This window comes from Eleutherodactylus coqui, chromosome 2 (genome assembly GCF_035609145.1).
Source record: "Eleutherodactylus coqui strain aEleCoq1 chromosome 2, aEleCoq1.hap1, whole genome shotgun sequence".
Taxonomy (NCBI): domain Eukaryota; kingdom Metazoa; phylum Chordata; class Amphibia; order Anura; family Eleutherodactylidae; genus Eleutherodactylus; species Eleutherodactylus coqui.
In genome coordinates this window covers 92,783,421-92,799,671 of record NC_089838.1, presented here as the reverse complement: position 1 = coordinate 92,799,671, position 16,251 = coordinate 92,783,421, and the positions used below count along the sequence as shown (strand labels likewise).

At 43.8% G+C, this 16,251-nt stretch overlaps 1 protein-coding gene across 4 annotated transcripts in view; it reads right to left on the bottom strand.

Annotated features, from left to right (window-relative positions):
• Positions 1-2,758: 2,758 nt before the first annotated feature.
• SEPTIN8 (septin 8) overlaps positions 2,759-16,251 on the bottom strand; it is a 107,094-nt gene continuing 93,601 nt past the window's right edge. For all 4 annotated transcript variants that reach the window (XM_066591210.1, XM_066591208.1, XM_066591207.1 and 1 more), the window contains 6 exons: positions 14,537-14,698; positions 12,379-12,475; positions 11,538-11,706; positions 10,404-10,536; positions 9,463-9,653; positions 2,759-5,897 (listed from right to left, as the gene is read on the bottom strand). In XM_066591210.1, the coding sequence (XP_066447307.1) occupies positions 5,894-5,897; positions 9,463-9,653; positions 10,404-10,536; positions 11,538-11,706; positions 12,379-12,475; positions 14,537-14,698 (756 nt within the window). In that variant the 3' untranslated portion in view covers positions 2,759-5,893. The remainder of the gene's footprint in view (positions 5,898-9,462; positions 9,654-10,403; positions 10,537-11,537; positions 11,707-12,378; positions 12,476-14,536; positions 14,699-16,251) is intronic.

Genomic DNA, 16,251 nt, shown 5'->3' with positions numbered 1-16,251 from the left:
ACAAGTTAAGCTCTTTCTTTGGTTGCTCAAAGGGCTCATGCCTACGAGTGTCGCGGGATACGACTGTGGATTTACGGCGTGGGAGTACAGCGTTTAAAAACAAAAAAAGTGCCTGCTAGTGATCGTGGAATTCTGTGGTCTCCATTAATGGAGATCTCCCGTGGCGTAAATTCACAGCAAATAGAACGTGCCGCGATTTATTTCCCACTGCGGAAATCCGTGGTAGAATTCTGCATGTGGGCATTGGCAGGCAGAAAAGCTATTAGGTTCAATAGAACCTAATAGCTGCGGATTTCCGCCACGGAAAAAGCGGTACGAATCCGTTCGTGGGCATTCACCCAAACTATTCCGGAAAAATGTTTGCAGAGAGGTAGAGTGCATCATCCTGCTGAAAGAGGTCCCTGAAATTAGGGGTACGGTTAGTCTGCACGAACATTGACGTAGGTGGTATGTGCCACATGAATGTTACTCAGGGTCTCCCAGCAGATCACCACACTGCCTCTGCCAGCTTCCCTTCCTCCCATAATGCATCTTTATAAAAGGTAGACAGGTGCCAGCAGTACAATCCTAGTAGCTGGCTACAGCAAGGCAAACACTATGCAAAGCTATGACAGAACCGGATTCCAAGGTTCTAAATTCCATACCAAAAACCAGAAGAAGTGTGATAGCATCCATTGTGCAAAGAGCCAAAGATCCTTTATTCGCCCATGACGACAAAACGGTTTGACCCAAGTCTTTCAAGCATAATCCAATGAGCCCTACACATCCATTTATGGTTAAGTAATAACTGAAAACACAAGTCACATAATGAGAAAAACTGCTTCATCCAAGCACATTGCGTGAAACCCTATAGAGATTCGTATAGGGTCTCGTGCATGCGCAATATGCTTGGATGAAGACTGTTTTCTCAATATGAGCCTGGGCACATACTGTATATACTCGAGTATAAGCCTAGTTCTTCTTCAGCACATTTTTTTGTGCCGAAAAAGCCCCCCCTGGCTTATACTCGAGTCAGGGAAGGCTTAATAAAAAAAAAACCTCCATACTCCCCTCCCAGCTGGTGTCTGTGTCTCCGGCAGCGGTATGGCAGGCTGCTTGAATTCTCTCCGCTGTCATCCCCCGACATCCTTTTTGCTCAGCTCTGTCATCCCCAGCCATAAGCGCTGTGTAAGGAAGAGCTGTGATTGGATCGAGCTCCAGACAATCACAGCTGGTGCTCGATCATTCACAGCCAATCCAGCTGCTTTAGAATTCTCCCTGCTTGGCTTTCAAATCCCCTGCCGTCAGAGCTGTGTAAGTAGGCGCTGTGATTGAAATCGAGTGCCAGCTGTGATTGGCTGGCGCTAAATCCAATCACAGCGCTTACTTACACAGCACTGACAGAGCCAAGCAGAGAGGACAGCGGGGAGAATTCAAGCAGCTTGTCGCACAGACACAGACGCTGGCTGGGCGGTGAGTATGGATTTTTTTTTTTTTACCTAGTATATACTGGAGTATAGCTCGGCTTATACTCCAGCCAATAGGTTTTCCCAGTTTTTTGTGGTGAAACTTATTGTCTCGGCTTATACTCGGGTCAGCTAATACTTAAAGGGGTTGTCCCATAAAAGCAAGTGCAGTTAAGCACTTCTGTATGGCCATATTAATGCACTTCGTAATATACATCGTGCATTAAATATTGGCCATACAGAAGTTATATACCTACCTCCCCCCCCCCCCGGTGTTGGCGTCCCGGTCTCCATGGCGCCGACCGAAGCCTTCTTCTGCCTCGATTAGACATGCTTGCGCAGTCTGCCTCTCTGTCCCGTGGAATGGGGCCGCTCTGGTGTGCTTGCGCCGCACAGGTCTCTCCACTCTTGCGCAGAATGTAATGGGTGTTACATTTATAGTTAGGCATTAACTCAATGTATGTGAAGCGCACATTGTGTTATGCTTGAAAAAGACTTGAGTCAAAACATCGCTGTTATTTGTCGTCATGGCGGAATAAAAGAATCCTTGTCTTTTTGCACCACTGATGCTATCGCGTTTGTTCTATAATGCATCTTTATGCCATATTTCTTTTTCCTGGTAACCAACAGACATAGCTGTCCACAAAGGTTTATTTTACATGGATTCATCAGACCACGTTCTTCCATTGCGCCAAGATCCATTTCTGATTACATGCCCATGGTAGTCACTTTTGTTAGCGGACAGGGGTCAGCATGGGCACTCTTGACTGCCAACCATGGTTTCTGACACTGGTTACAGCAGTAGTTGGGGGGATTAGATCAAACAGGATAACCTTTACTCTATGCATGAATAAATGAGCCTTAGTTGCCTACGACCCTGTTGTCAATGCAATGGTCTTCCAAGATGTCAACTCCAACAACGAGCTGTACTCTTTCTGCCCAATATATCCCACCCCCTTACACGTACCCTTGTCATAACACAACCAATGCTGTTCACTTCACTTGACAGTGGTTTTAACGAGAACCCTCCTAGTCGTCCATTACTCCTCACATGGTTGCCATTTGGCGTCCGGCTTCCATAATGGCCTTCAGGTCTGCCAGGTACGGTGGCCCAACACACCCTGTCAGAGGCATGGTAGGAATGGACAACATACCATACAGACTCTGTGCTTTCCAATGCTCTTTATGCCCGATTCTTACAGGTGAATCAATGGCAGGGCCGTGCGCATATGGCCTTAGAATAAGCGAGAAAGTCTGACCAGATGTATTACTGTATATATAACTTGTAACATAAATAAAACACAAACACAATGCAAAATAAAAAGTGAAATTTAATAAAAAGAAACAAAAAAGTACAAAGTAAACAGGTGAATCTCCAAAAATAAAATACAAAGTCACAATGGTGGAAAATCACAACCCTTTACGTATTCTCCAACAAGTGATGTTGTTTGGCCTCTGTAAAGTGAGTGAAACAATGTCATGCAACATGATATACACCTCAACGAGCACATGTTGGGAAGAAAGCCGTCAGTGTATCCAGCACCATAAAATCTGTAAATGGCAAGATAGACAAACTAGATGGAAAGCAGTACCTTATGTTACAGGAACAACATGCAGGAAAATACTGACCCAGTACAGACGATTCTTATGGAAAATGACAAATAAACTAGAAACATAGACTGACAATAGAACCCCCCCCCCCTCCCCCCATCTAGTCTGCTCTTATTTCTCTTTTCGGGCAGATACAGGTTTATCCCAGCCATGTATACGTTTACTTACTGTTGATACTACCCCATCTGAATATTCAATAATTGTTTCTGTAAGTTTCCTTGCTTTGGGAGTCGCATATACCGCAGACCCCAATCAGATGGGCGCATTATGGCTGTACTTAACTGTCCATATTCAAGATGTTAAACCTCAAGTCCACCCCACAGTCCTGCAAAGCAGAACTTACAGCATCACTGGGATCTATGGTCTTAAAGGGATTGTCCTACTTCTAGATGTTTTGCAACTTGATTGAGGGATTTACATGGCCCCATGTAATTTGATTTCACTGCTGATTTCTGCTCTATAATCAGATCAGAAATTCAGACATTAAAATAAAATGCGGCTTCTGTCAGTCTAGCCTGTCAAAGCCCTTAAATGACATAGTATAGGTATGTGAGTAAAATATAAATATCATTAAATAAGTACCAAGGAGGTTCCTGCCTTGGGTGCACCCTCAGACCTACAATAGCAGAAAAATATCAAAACTTCATGCACAGATCAGCTGACTTATCAGACAACCCTCGGAGCTTATTACATATAGTGTCCAAGCCTTCTGTACTTCACCAGTGGTGGCTAATGTAATGTATGTTTTATGACCGATACTGGCTTGTAGCTTGGTGCCCCTCCACTGATCGGAGTTTAACATGTCTTACTGGCAAGTAGTGGAGAAGACCTCCAGACCCCAATGCCATTTGCAATATTTTGAATAGTATAGAAATCGTTAACATTAGAAAACATTTTTAGGAGGTTTTGATTGCCACTAGTAAACATAATTGCTAAATATATTCCGTGACAGCATTGCCTATATAGCCCAACAAATTTAGCTGCACTGTACAAAGACTCACTTACATCAGTCTCTGCCCCCCATAAGTCTTAGAATCCAATTCCCCCCCCACCAGGGCCAATTGAGAGCTCTGCTTGTTAATGTGTATGGGCATTTTTTTTTTTTTTTTTTTTAAGTTCGGAAAAGAAGAAGGATCACTATGTTGAAGGTCCCTGATGATCTATTATCGTCTTCTCCTGGAAGGAAGGGTACTAGAGGAAATGGGCTTAACTAAAACAACTTTTAGCCAGTCATTCAAGTCTATAAAAAGTTTTAACCTTTCCATTTTTTGCCTGGTGAGACTGCCCTGTAAATGCCCTTAGAAGATCTTAACTATGGGAAGACGAATTCAGCTGCTTTCCCTGTAAATATTTACAAGTAACATAGCATAAAATAGTTGCAGTAAAAAAGGGGGAAAAAACCCAAACTTCGTCATGTAGAGAAATAAGCGCTTTACACATATAATTTACCCTGACTCCGGAGTGTCCACTGGGTGCAAAAAGTGTTACAAACCTCTCTACAGAGGAAGAGGGGCCCCCCTCCCCCATTATAGCGAATGTCGCATGCCCGGTTCTGTTCACCATCTTGCTCCATGGAGACATGTATATTATAAACTACTATATATGCCAGCGAAAATATATAAATCTACAAGTAATAATGATTAATTCTATTCACTAAGAGCTTAAATATTTTATACAATTGCTGTATAGAAGCATAGTTAAAGAATATCTTGACAGTTCTGTACACACCGATTGCATTAACTGTGCCAGATGAATTATTCTGATTGTCGGTTTACTAGATTTAAAGAAATATTGTGGGGGGGATTGTGGGTGGAGGGGGGGGGGGACCCCACTGATCAGCAGAATAATCTACCAGGGCTGAGATGTGGCGTCAGGCAGAGCCACTGATATTGATGGGCTGCTGCCTATGAACATGGGGGCTATGATACTTCCTTTTGTATTGCTAATAACTGGGGGGCGATCACTCCGTCATTTAAAAATAAACCATCAATGATTTTCCCCAGAAACCCCATATAAAGTACCAAAAAAAGAAAATATTAGGAAAGAAAAACTTTTTGGTCATAATAGCTAAATTATCCCTCCTATTAATCCACTGAGAGGATCATTAGTTAAGAAAAGGTTTGTGTAAAAAGTTAAGTAAACGTAATAAAAAAGGGGAATACAGCTTACCACAGTCACATCAGATGACAGCAGGGTTCATGCCATCTTGTAGAAAAACTTTACATGTGTTAAAAGTCACTAAAAACTTTTCCATAGATGTTAACTTCCAACATAATTAATTGTATCAGCATCTTCATTTACCATCTGACCGTTAAATTTTCCATGATGGACTCCGCAGTCTACGCACTCATTTACAGTTAGAATATCCTTTAAAACCCATTTATAAGACGACTTGGAGCGAACCATTAGCTTTAGTACACTACATGCCCGGTGAAGCAGATATCAGTATTCTAGGTTTATACTCAAATGTTCTTTCGTAGGACTTTTCAGAAAAAGCAATAAAAATGGCAAATTTCTACCCACAGTGAATACTCTATGGATCTAGTATGGTGAAATGTGTCATGGGGCATGTTCTGCACATATTACATGTATCGGTAAGAGGTTTAAATACACATTTGGTGTTGCATAGATTAGAAAGCTTCAAGCTTCTAGAATTAATCGAACTCACATTATTCCTGCACATATTAAAGTTACTGGGTAACGTTGTAAACTCTGCAGTTTCCAGGTTGTCTGTATGCTTTGGTCCACTCATACAATGTTAGGATGGAGGGTGAGAATTCATGCAATGTAATGACATGAACCTGCAAGTCCAATCTCGACATGTAAGTCTGTGCGTCTTAACTGAAAAAAGAGAAAATAACAGCAAAAATAAACCAAGGATAGAAAGCAGATCATCTAAAGCATAAGAACACAAATCAAAAAGGAAGCGGGCAACTCATAAAATCAGATGTTAATATAAGAGCGGGCAGCGGCGCTTCATGTGCTTCTGACTTCTTGTCCGCGCTTACTCCACAGTTATTATGGGCTTCAGGCTACCAATTAAACACTAAGCATACACAATGTTTTAATCTCTCAATATTTTCAACATCTGTTTGCAGTCAGTGATCGCAGGACACGATCAGCACAGCTTTCCAGCCTCTAAATGTAAAGAAAAGGATTCCATATACTGACAGTAAGCATAGATCTTGAAAATGGAATTCTTCAATCCCACAATCAATCCTATATGGGCCAGCTTGTCGCCTCTTGTAGTCCCCATAATGTAAGCCCTTAAGGACAGGACGATTTTTGGTGGGATTTTCATCTCCACTTTTCAAAAGCCATAACATAGTTGTGTGTGCACTTGTTTGTTGCATGGCAAGTTATAGTTTTCATTGGTACCATTTGTATCTCTTGCATAACTTCTATAATTCTTTGGAGGGGGTTGACAAGGTCAAAGAGCAAATTCTGCCAGTGCTTTTTTTTTTGTTGTTTTCCCAGCATTCACCATGTGGCATAAATAACTTGCTAACTTTTTTCTGCAGATCAATAGAATTAAGAGGATACCAAAATCTTTTTTTTTTTTAGATTTTTCCACTATTGCGAAATAAGAACCCTCAAAAGGTGTTTGTTTTTTAAATTCAATTTCTTTCTATTAACAGGAAGGGAAAAATATACTAAAAAGTGTTTGTTTTTTTAAACCATTTTTTAGTGCCCTTGTAGGGGCTTGAACCTGTGCTGTTATGATCACTCAGAGAATACACTGCAGTGCATTATCTATATTTTTTTGTATTGCAATCCATAGCAGACCGGGATGCCATTGTCTGCCCTTTGGTTGCTATAGCAAATCATCAGTTTTCCCCAATTACATCACACAAAGGGCGCTCCCTACCTCTATTAACCTCATATATGCCACAATCAACACTGATCAGGCACGTTAAGGATTAATGCCAAGAATTGGTGTTCTCTCCGATCACTGCCGCTGCAGCACCCTGGCCTCAGTCACAGCTGACTCCCGCTGTGGGTTTCGGCTTGTGAGCCTGCGCCATCTACATGCAGTAAATATACTGCATTTTGGGGAAAGCTCTTTATTCCCATGACACACATGTCAAGGGGGAAGGTTCGTGTAACAAGTCCGGCCCACAGAGTCTACTTTCCTTAGATAGAAGGCATTCATTTTGTTATTACAATCTAATATTTCATCTAAAAAGAAACCATCCTTTGTGCCTGTGAGCCACTGATGGGCCTGAACCCAGACGGCAGCGGTTCCTGGTTTTCATTTGAAAAACAGCAATTTCTATAAGGAAGTAGCAGTTTACATAACAGGAAGTTTAATGTGGAAAGTGAGACTGACAGAGGAATGGCTTCCTTACTTCCATGCAGATAAATCTGGCCTAAATCATACTAAAAGCCCATTTAGACAACGGTTATCGCTCAAAATTCGATCAGAAGCCATCTTTTGAGTGAAAATCGTTGTGTGTAACTGCGCTGACATCGTGCAGTTTTCGTTAAGCCATCGCTCATTGTTGTCTTTCAGCGTGCTGAAAGAGAACCATGAGCCTTATCAGAAATTCACAGCGGGATACAGCTGATACTATTGTTTCAGCTGTATCCTGCTCCCTGAACACAGGCAGGGTATGAACTGAGCGGCCCAGCTGTGTTCTCCATACCCTGCTCTGAGCGCTCGGCTGTATAACAGCTGGGCGCTCCGAGCGGAGTACAGCTGGATGCAGAAGACAAGCGAGGCCACCCGGCTGGATGCAGAAGACACGCGACACGCTTGTCTTCTGCATCCTCCGCTCGGAGCGAAAGGTGATCACTCAACGTTTGAGTGATCACCTTGTGCTGTAAATGACGATCATCGCTCAAAAGACATCTTTTGAGCGATAATCGTTGTGTCTAAATGGGCCTTAAAACATGGATTACATTTACACCTTCCAAATGGCTCCATCCCCTTCTACCATGCCACAAACACCGGACATGCAGACTGTACGTTCAGTGGAGTTTGCTAGGTCCATACATAAAATGATATACATATTATAAAACTATTATAAAAGTAGTGTCCATTTAACAAACATGGCAAGAAGGAACTGACAATCTTTTCCCTTGCTTATAAAGCAATGTGCAGACAATGCTCGTTGCCCCTGTAAATGCTGCTCAACTATACAACAGATGAGAATATCATGATCAATATGAGTAAAGAATACACACGTGATATATGGATAACCAGAACCTGTGATGAAAGGATTCTGGTCAATGTCATTCATCTTTGCATGTTAATCTGCCACCTTTCTAGTCTGGGGAAAGTTGAGTAGATCTAGGCAAGTGATTAAGTCTATGTCCTGCCAAGCAGAGCTCAATATTCATTCAACTGCCTTTTACACCTGTACCAGAGGGGCCTTTGATCTTTTTGGGACCAGCAAGGAAAGGAAACCCTTTGCTGTAATAAGGAAATAGGCCATTTGCAGGAGATCCCATTGGCTTCTCTAATACACATCCCCCAGACTTGCTGACTGTGATTTCCCTCCAACAAGATGGGACAAAGAAAAAAAATTGATAACTGGTATTATGGGCCATTTGAAGGTCCAGCTCACCAGCAGATGCAGCGCATTCACTCCCATCGCTGTGTGACCCTTCAGAAACCATGGAATCTGTGAAGCTAATCATCCGTCACATATTTTGGAATTCACTGGTAAATTTATGATATGAAATAGGACGGCCGAAGCTTTCTTATTTAAGTGTCTCCTAGGGAAATATGGCCGAAATGTTAAATTGGGTTTCCATCCGGAAGATTTGTGCATATGCTTAGTTAGTCCTTCAGTGGTGTGACAAGGGGACAGCGGAGGTATGGCTCAAAGAAAGCTTTAAAATTAACCCAAATGGTCAGACATGCTAGGCTGTAAAAGGTGTGATTTGGGTTCCATGTTGTATGTCTGCAGAATATGGGGAGCTGATCTGTCCCCGGGTGCTATGTCACAGGTTGGTGACGGTCGCCCAGTTTTCTGTAACAGAACCTATCAGTATTCTACATATTTACTTCCCTTAGACACAGGTTTATCTTTCAATGGCAGTGTAGAGAAAAAAACCATAGTATGAAATATGAGGCATATGGAGGTCCAGTAAGGCCACATGCACTGACTATTGGCTTTATGGATTAGTCGGTCATACAACTCACGAGTTCGCCTGTGCAAGAACTGATGTGTTAGCAGCTCTCTGCTATGGATCCTTAGCCGGTACCCCTCAATGACATCCACAGTGGTTGTCTTAACCTTCTACTTTACAACATGAACTGCGTTCCTTATAGGAACAACATGGCACAAACCGCTCATATAGCTGAAGGCTGAGTACTCACAGAAGTGGGATCCTCAGTATGAAGAACAGACCGCGCTTAATAGAAGGGAAGGAACTGAAGGACATTACAAGCACTTACTTTTTCCTGTCTTTGTCCTTCTTTAAAGGCTGCTGAGAAGTTGCTTGGAAGGACTGTGACTGAAGGGACTCCACCGCCATTTTCCGTCTGTTGAAGCCATTCATCTCTTCTTCTAACTCCTTCCTCCTGTCTTCCAGCTTTTTGTTCTCATCATAGTGGATCTTCTTTAGATGTGCAAACTTCTCTTGCAGCTGAAACAGTTTATTCCCATTAGCTCACACACAACTGGTTCTTCATTAATCTCTCTTTAGCCCAGATATAAACTAAAAGGGCAAGTAGCAACCAACATGTAGGTTAAAAGAAAAGAAGTGTAAATCACATGCAGTTTTAGGGAGCATTGATACCAGAGAACGTGACATCGGGCCGAGAAACTCTGCCCGTTACCACCCTTATCAATATGCGATTTTCATAGCGATTTATATTAAAAGCTGCACCGCTTCTGTGAAACTGCAATCCTCATGAGTAGGATAGTATCGCTTCAATGGGAAACCTCACACCCGCATGCACATCACACAGCATGCAAGTCCCATTGAAGACAATGGGCGAGGCGTTGAGGACACACCTAAATATAAAGTGTTCTGCGAAAACATATATATGCGCACCAATTAACCCTTCTTCGCCTCTAGTGTTGCCCTAATACCCAGGATATTAACTGGAGAACTGATAAAGTGACTGTTTTATCACTTATCACTGATCTTTTCCTATATTCACGCCGCACAATCCTAAGGATCGCTCAGAGGCGCCGGACACGCGACTATTACTGGCAGTTCCCTTTTTCTTGGGGTTTCCATGTCATTTTTGCCTGCTTCTCTTAATTTCCACGCTTGCAGTTTCCCTTGCCTGTCCTCTAATTTCTCCAGTATCAGTGTAGAGACCATTGACTGATCATACATCCGCTACTGTAGTACCGCCAGGACATAAATGGTAAAAAGGTCACCAACCTCACGCTCCTTCTCCTTGAGCTCCGCTTCAGTTTCCTTGACTCGATTCACAAACATCTGTCGCATTTCTTCCTCTTTCCGATGCAGGTCCTCTAGAAATTCTTTCCTTTTGGCTTCATAAGTCTCCTGAAGACTAACCACAGCAGAAACAACAGTGTTTCATGTCAGTGCGTTTGTCAAGCTTCATTATGCGATCTATCATACTATACAGAAGCGCTGCCCGTTAGACCGGCATTGTGAGAATTCACATGGCAGGAACCATTGGCAAGATTCTCTTGTTTGACAGAGTAAAACATGTAAGAGGTTTCTGTGATCACACTGAAGAAATGCTGTAGAAAAACCAACTAAATCACAAGAAGACTACAAAATAAGCTGCTAAATGGAAGTTGGGTGTGGAAAGTAGTATAAAAGTATACACTATCCTACTACAAGTGACTGAACACCTGAACAAGCATGAAAGTAGTATTTATTCTCAAATGTTAATACTTAGTGGGGCTCCTTTACCCTAATGACAATGACTAATCTCCATGGCATACTTTAAATCGGATACGGTTAAGCTGGTATTTCCCTCCAATCATCCTGCAAACATCTGGTGAATTCTCTCAAAGAGGATGCATTTGCCCATTTACAATGGTGCAAGTAGTGTCATCACTGGACAGCTGAGCAACGGAAAAACGTTCTGACATTCTATTGTCAACGTGGCAATACTCTGGGAATAGTCAGCAATACTACCAACAAGACAACGCGCCTCGTCACAAATCCAATGTCGTTTTAGGTTGGTTCGAGGATATGAATGTTCCACGATTGGACCGGCTGCATAGAGTCCTGAACTCTAATGAACATCTTTGGGATGAACTGGAATGTCAGGTCAGAAAACATGAACAGTGTATCATCTTTGAGAGAACGTGCCAGATGTTTGCAGGATGAATGAAGGAAATCATCAGCTGAGGTGTACCAGATGTTAGTAGGTGGTGTGCCATCGAGAGCATCCAATGTCATTAAGGCAAAAAAGAGGCTCCACTAAATATTAACATATGGAAATTAATGCTACTTTTGATCCTTGCTCAGCTGTCCACCTACTTTTGGTAAGATAGTGTAGAAAGTGTTGCCATCACTTAACTTCCCCATACCAACCTGAATGGCTGGCTGTCAGGGTCCGTGTCTTTGAATCCCATCTCTTCTAGCTTGCAGCGTCTGTACAGCTCATAGTGGCGGGTGTGCGTCTGCTCTCGGAGGTCCTCCATGTTCACCCGAATCAGCATTTCTCTCAGTTTTACAAAGTCACAGTGACTCTCATTTTCAACTAAATATCAAACAGGGAGAAAGACTTAAAATTTCAATTAATAACCTTCCCTGAAAAGATATAAAAGGTGGGCAAATGTATTCCATACTTATGGGTGCACCTTTAAAACCAAATACATGAGAGGAGCAGGTTATATCTGGAAGGTAAGGAGCACGGGAACCAGACAGAAAATATTATAGCCAGCTAGCTCTTTCTATGAGGCTCTGTTCACTGCACCATGGTTCTTACAGCAGTCATGGCCGATGCGGTGGATCTATTATGTCCTCACCTTCATTAAATAGGTCTGTGAAGTTTTACTGACTAGCAGCATGCAGAATAGTGCAAGCCAAACAAAGAATACCGACGCGAGTGTGAACAGAGCCTTATTCTTACAATGGACTGAAGACTGATGGCAGTTCAGGGTATGTCATCCATAGCTGATGGGCAGGGGTCTATCACCCAGGACCCCACCAATCAGCTATCCTCCTGGCCACTGTCCATGAGTAGAGAGCTGGAAGCGTGCAGCTCCATACACTTTGTAGTGGCTTGGCATAGCATTGTGTTCAGTTCAGTGGGAGCTGCACTTGCAGTACTATGCCAGGCAGTGCTAAGTATACGGAGCTAAGCACTGTCAGCTCTATTGACAACCTGGTGATTATATAATGACAAACCCATTAGAGCCCAGTTACATACCTTGTACTACTCCCCATGGATACTGTCTGGCTCTCACCAGCTTATTACCAACTTTTACTTCCTCTGTGCTCCCCACTACTGCAAATGGGAGATGAGCCTACAAACAAGAAGTAATAATTAGCTCTCTGTGAGCAAGCTGCAAATTAATGATGCAAGTATACATTTTTACAAAGACATCAAAAACAGATGCATTCCTGAGAAAGGAGTAAAAGACTTCCTGCAGGATGCATTACTGGCTAACAAACATTAAATGGTGCAATACATCAGGGAGGGCTGTTGAGCAAGTCTTCGCCCCAGTAATAATGCTAAATGACCGTCTGATTTTCAGCAGTAAATACTCTGATAGCCTGCCTAAATGAGGAGTGATCACTAAGTCATCTCGCAGATCGATCGCTGGTGATGTGCCAACAAGCATGTGACAAATGTAAAATGGTATTTCTTTGGAGGCTGTCTTTCCTGCCAGAGAAAAATACAATTTGTATTAATATCACTAGAGGGCACTAGAGAGCTGCAGGAAGTGGTGAGAATGAACACATGCAGCGCACCTTCCAGGACCCCTCAGCTTTAAGAGCCTATAGATATTGACCGGCATTGTAAGCAAGTGGGATCTGGTATTTAGACTAGATTAGAAAATTAACACGTGTGACTGGTTGGTGTGAGAAGGGAAAATGGAAACAAGCACAATTTTTCAGATGAACAGCTTAACGCTGAATGCACACGGCCAGGTGGGAATCCGCAGATCCCGCAGCAGAAGCCGACCTGATGCCCGGCCGGTGGACCCTGCTTACCTGTCTGGATATCTTCTCCTCTGTGCTGCGGAGGTGCCGGCTGTCGCACATGCGCAGTACAGATGATGTCGCGCCGTCGCTAGGCAATGACGCGAATTCTGCGGCCCGTCCACAGTGACAGATGGACCGTGGATCAGACGGCTTACATTGACTTCAATGGAAGCCACCCGCGCTGAAATAGAACATACTGCGGTTTTCCTTCTGCAAGTTGAAAATCACAAGCTGAAATCGTGGAAAAGCACGAAATAGCATCTTATGGGCAGTACTTGCTGCGGAATCCAGATTCCGCTATGCAAATCCGCTAGTGTGCATTGGGCTTAAGACTTCTGATTTCGGTCCTGAAGACGGTGTGTGGGTTTAAGTCATCAAATACAATGTGAAGGAACGGTCTCCGCTCTGCAGGGAGTAGATGGTGTTAGCCAGTAGAACAAAGTGTGATTGTTCTCAGTAAGAGGGATCGAGTAGTCTTGTAGATCCAGTAACAGGGTGTATGGCTGGAGAACAAGACATGTGTCCATCTAGTTAGCCTATTACCCCCGATGTGGTTTCAAAAGGCCTCAAAAAACCCCAATAAAAAGGTAGAAGCCAATCTTCCTCATTATAGGCACCATTCAGTGTCAGTCACTCCTGATCGACTGCTTGCAGTGAATGGAGGCAGGCAGGGGAACGCTCCCAGGCCGCCCCGCCTTCATGCTGGCCGCGCTCTGAGCCCGTGACTCGGCTGTGTAACAGTAGAGGAGCGAGCATCCTGGGACACGCTACCAGGCATCGTTTGCCCAACAGGTCGTCCCGTGTAAATGGGGCTTGAGCCGACCTGTCGTAAACCCCTGGGCACAACATGCCTGTATAGAGTGTACCGTGTGCTGTCGGACCCCGCAGTTACATGTGCTACTCTCCTCTGAAAATTGGACAAGAATAGGACAGGCTGCAATTTATGTTTTTTTTTACTCAAACTAACATAAATCCAATTCCGAATTAATGGCTTCCATTTCTGTCAGATTTTCAGACCGATTTTTCAGTCAAAAATAAATCGGATTGAATTATTGTCCGTGTAAAGCGGCCTTACTGAGAAAACTCCCAGCAGACTTGGATGCACACCTTCTGTGTGACAAAGCTGCACCCGCCACAAGAGGGCACGTGGGCACCCGGATCTCTTGGCAAGACCACCGTAGCCATTTCCACAGATTTACTTTATTCTTGGGGTCTCCTTTAAGACAGAATCCCATTACCTTCATACACCTTGAACAATTCAAGTCCCCTCACAAGTATACTGCCCCCTACAGAACAATCATCCGTTCCACATATTCTAGTGTATGCCATCATGAAGGGGGCGCCATCACCCTCCGTTAACCATTGCCTGTGTTACTTACATTCATCACGGAGTTGATCTCCGCCACGGCATCGTCATCAGTCGGAAACTGGTAGATCTGGACGCCATTGCTGACCAGCTCACTCATGATCTTGATCTTGAACTTGTGGAGTTCGCTCTTGGAAATGGTGTCCGCTTTAGCAATAATCGGAATGATATTAACCTGGAGGGGAGAGGATTGGGGACAGTAAGCAGAGCTAACGCCAAAGTGTCACACCGCTTTCTCATTTTTCTACAGATGATGTTCTACAATAGGGGTCTGAGGAACACAAGATAGTTTAGGGATATTCAAAGCTCCATCGCTCAGGACCCCGGCGGATCAGCTTACCAGGCACTGTCAGCGCTGCAAAACACAGGGGTCTCAATGTAAGCAGTTGGCTCCGACTCCTGTATAGTGGCCAGCGACTGTAATTGCAGGAGCAGCTTTCATTGATCTTAATGACAGCTGCACCTGCAGTCACAAGTGCCGGCCACTAACTAGCAGTTGAGCGATCTGCTCTTGTTCTGACCCCAGTGTATCACAGTGCTGCAAGCAGGTACCGATCACCTGATCAGCCAGGGCCCGGAACAGTGGACCCCAGCTGATTAACTATTGATGACCAAACCAGTGGATCGGACATCAGACGTATTTGTGTGCAAACTGCCTTTAAAGGGACCATCCTCCTGCAAACTGCATGTGTGATTCCAGTCTTAGGCCTGCGTCACATCAATGTATTTGCACAGTGTTTTACGTGCGCACAATTCGCACGAACAATTGGCAGTGAATAGCGCCCACTGATGTCAGTGGGTTCATTCAGAAGCATATTCTTCCTGCGTATTTCGTTTGTGCAAAAAAATTAAAAAATACAGCATGCTCTATTTTCCGACGCTTTTCCGCATGAAAATGGTGCGCGTTCAACTAACCAAATTGCTCATTTCAATGACCGTGAGCATGCGTGCTTTTGCAAGCACGAGTAGTATAGTAAAACACAGATGTGCATCCGAATATTCTACACTCCTTGCACAGATACGCGGCGCAAATCCAGACGCCCGTGTGAAACTGGCCTTCAGCAATAAGTGCAGTTTACAACTTTGGGGAGGGGGGTGGTTTTGGGGGGGGTGGGGGGGATTTAGAAGGGCCTTTCACCAATAATCTGCTGTTAAAAAGTTATACTAAAACTTCCCGCAGTTTAGTGGAATGGCAGGTGGGTCCTGCAGGAGCGGACAAATCCTTGTATAATGAATTGCACACAGACTTGTGTCCACGTGCTATCCTATGCGGGTTGGGCTACGTGTTCTGATAAGAGTCGTCGTCCGTGCTGTTGGAGAGGTAAAGCCCACCCTCATCAGTACACATTAGTAAGTCTATAAACTATTCGTTTCAGGTATTGTCGCAGCATATTCTTGGTTCCCTCCCCGCCCCTGCAAAAAGTGTATTGGAAATTTTGCTCATGCATATGAAAACCAGCGCTAAACGTGTAACTATCAGCTTCCAGCAGAACAGACGGCCCCTCTACACAGCCATGGCTTAGTCATGTGAAGATAATGTGACTGATTAGACGTGTGGTCAGACTATATCTTGTAGAGCTGCAAGGATACCCGGCAGAACGACGCACATCAGTGAGGGGCTGGGAATCTAACGGCAGGAATCTTCTGTAGTAACGCTCTTACTTTTCACCCAGGTTCCAGTTAGAGAACTCTGACAATCAGGGGTTAATGACTGATACCGGGGGCAGT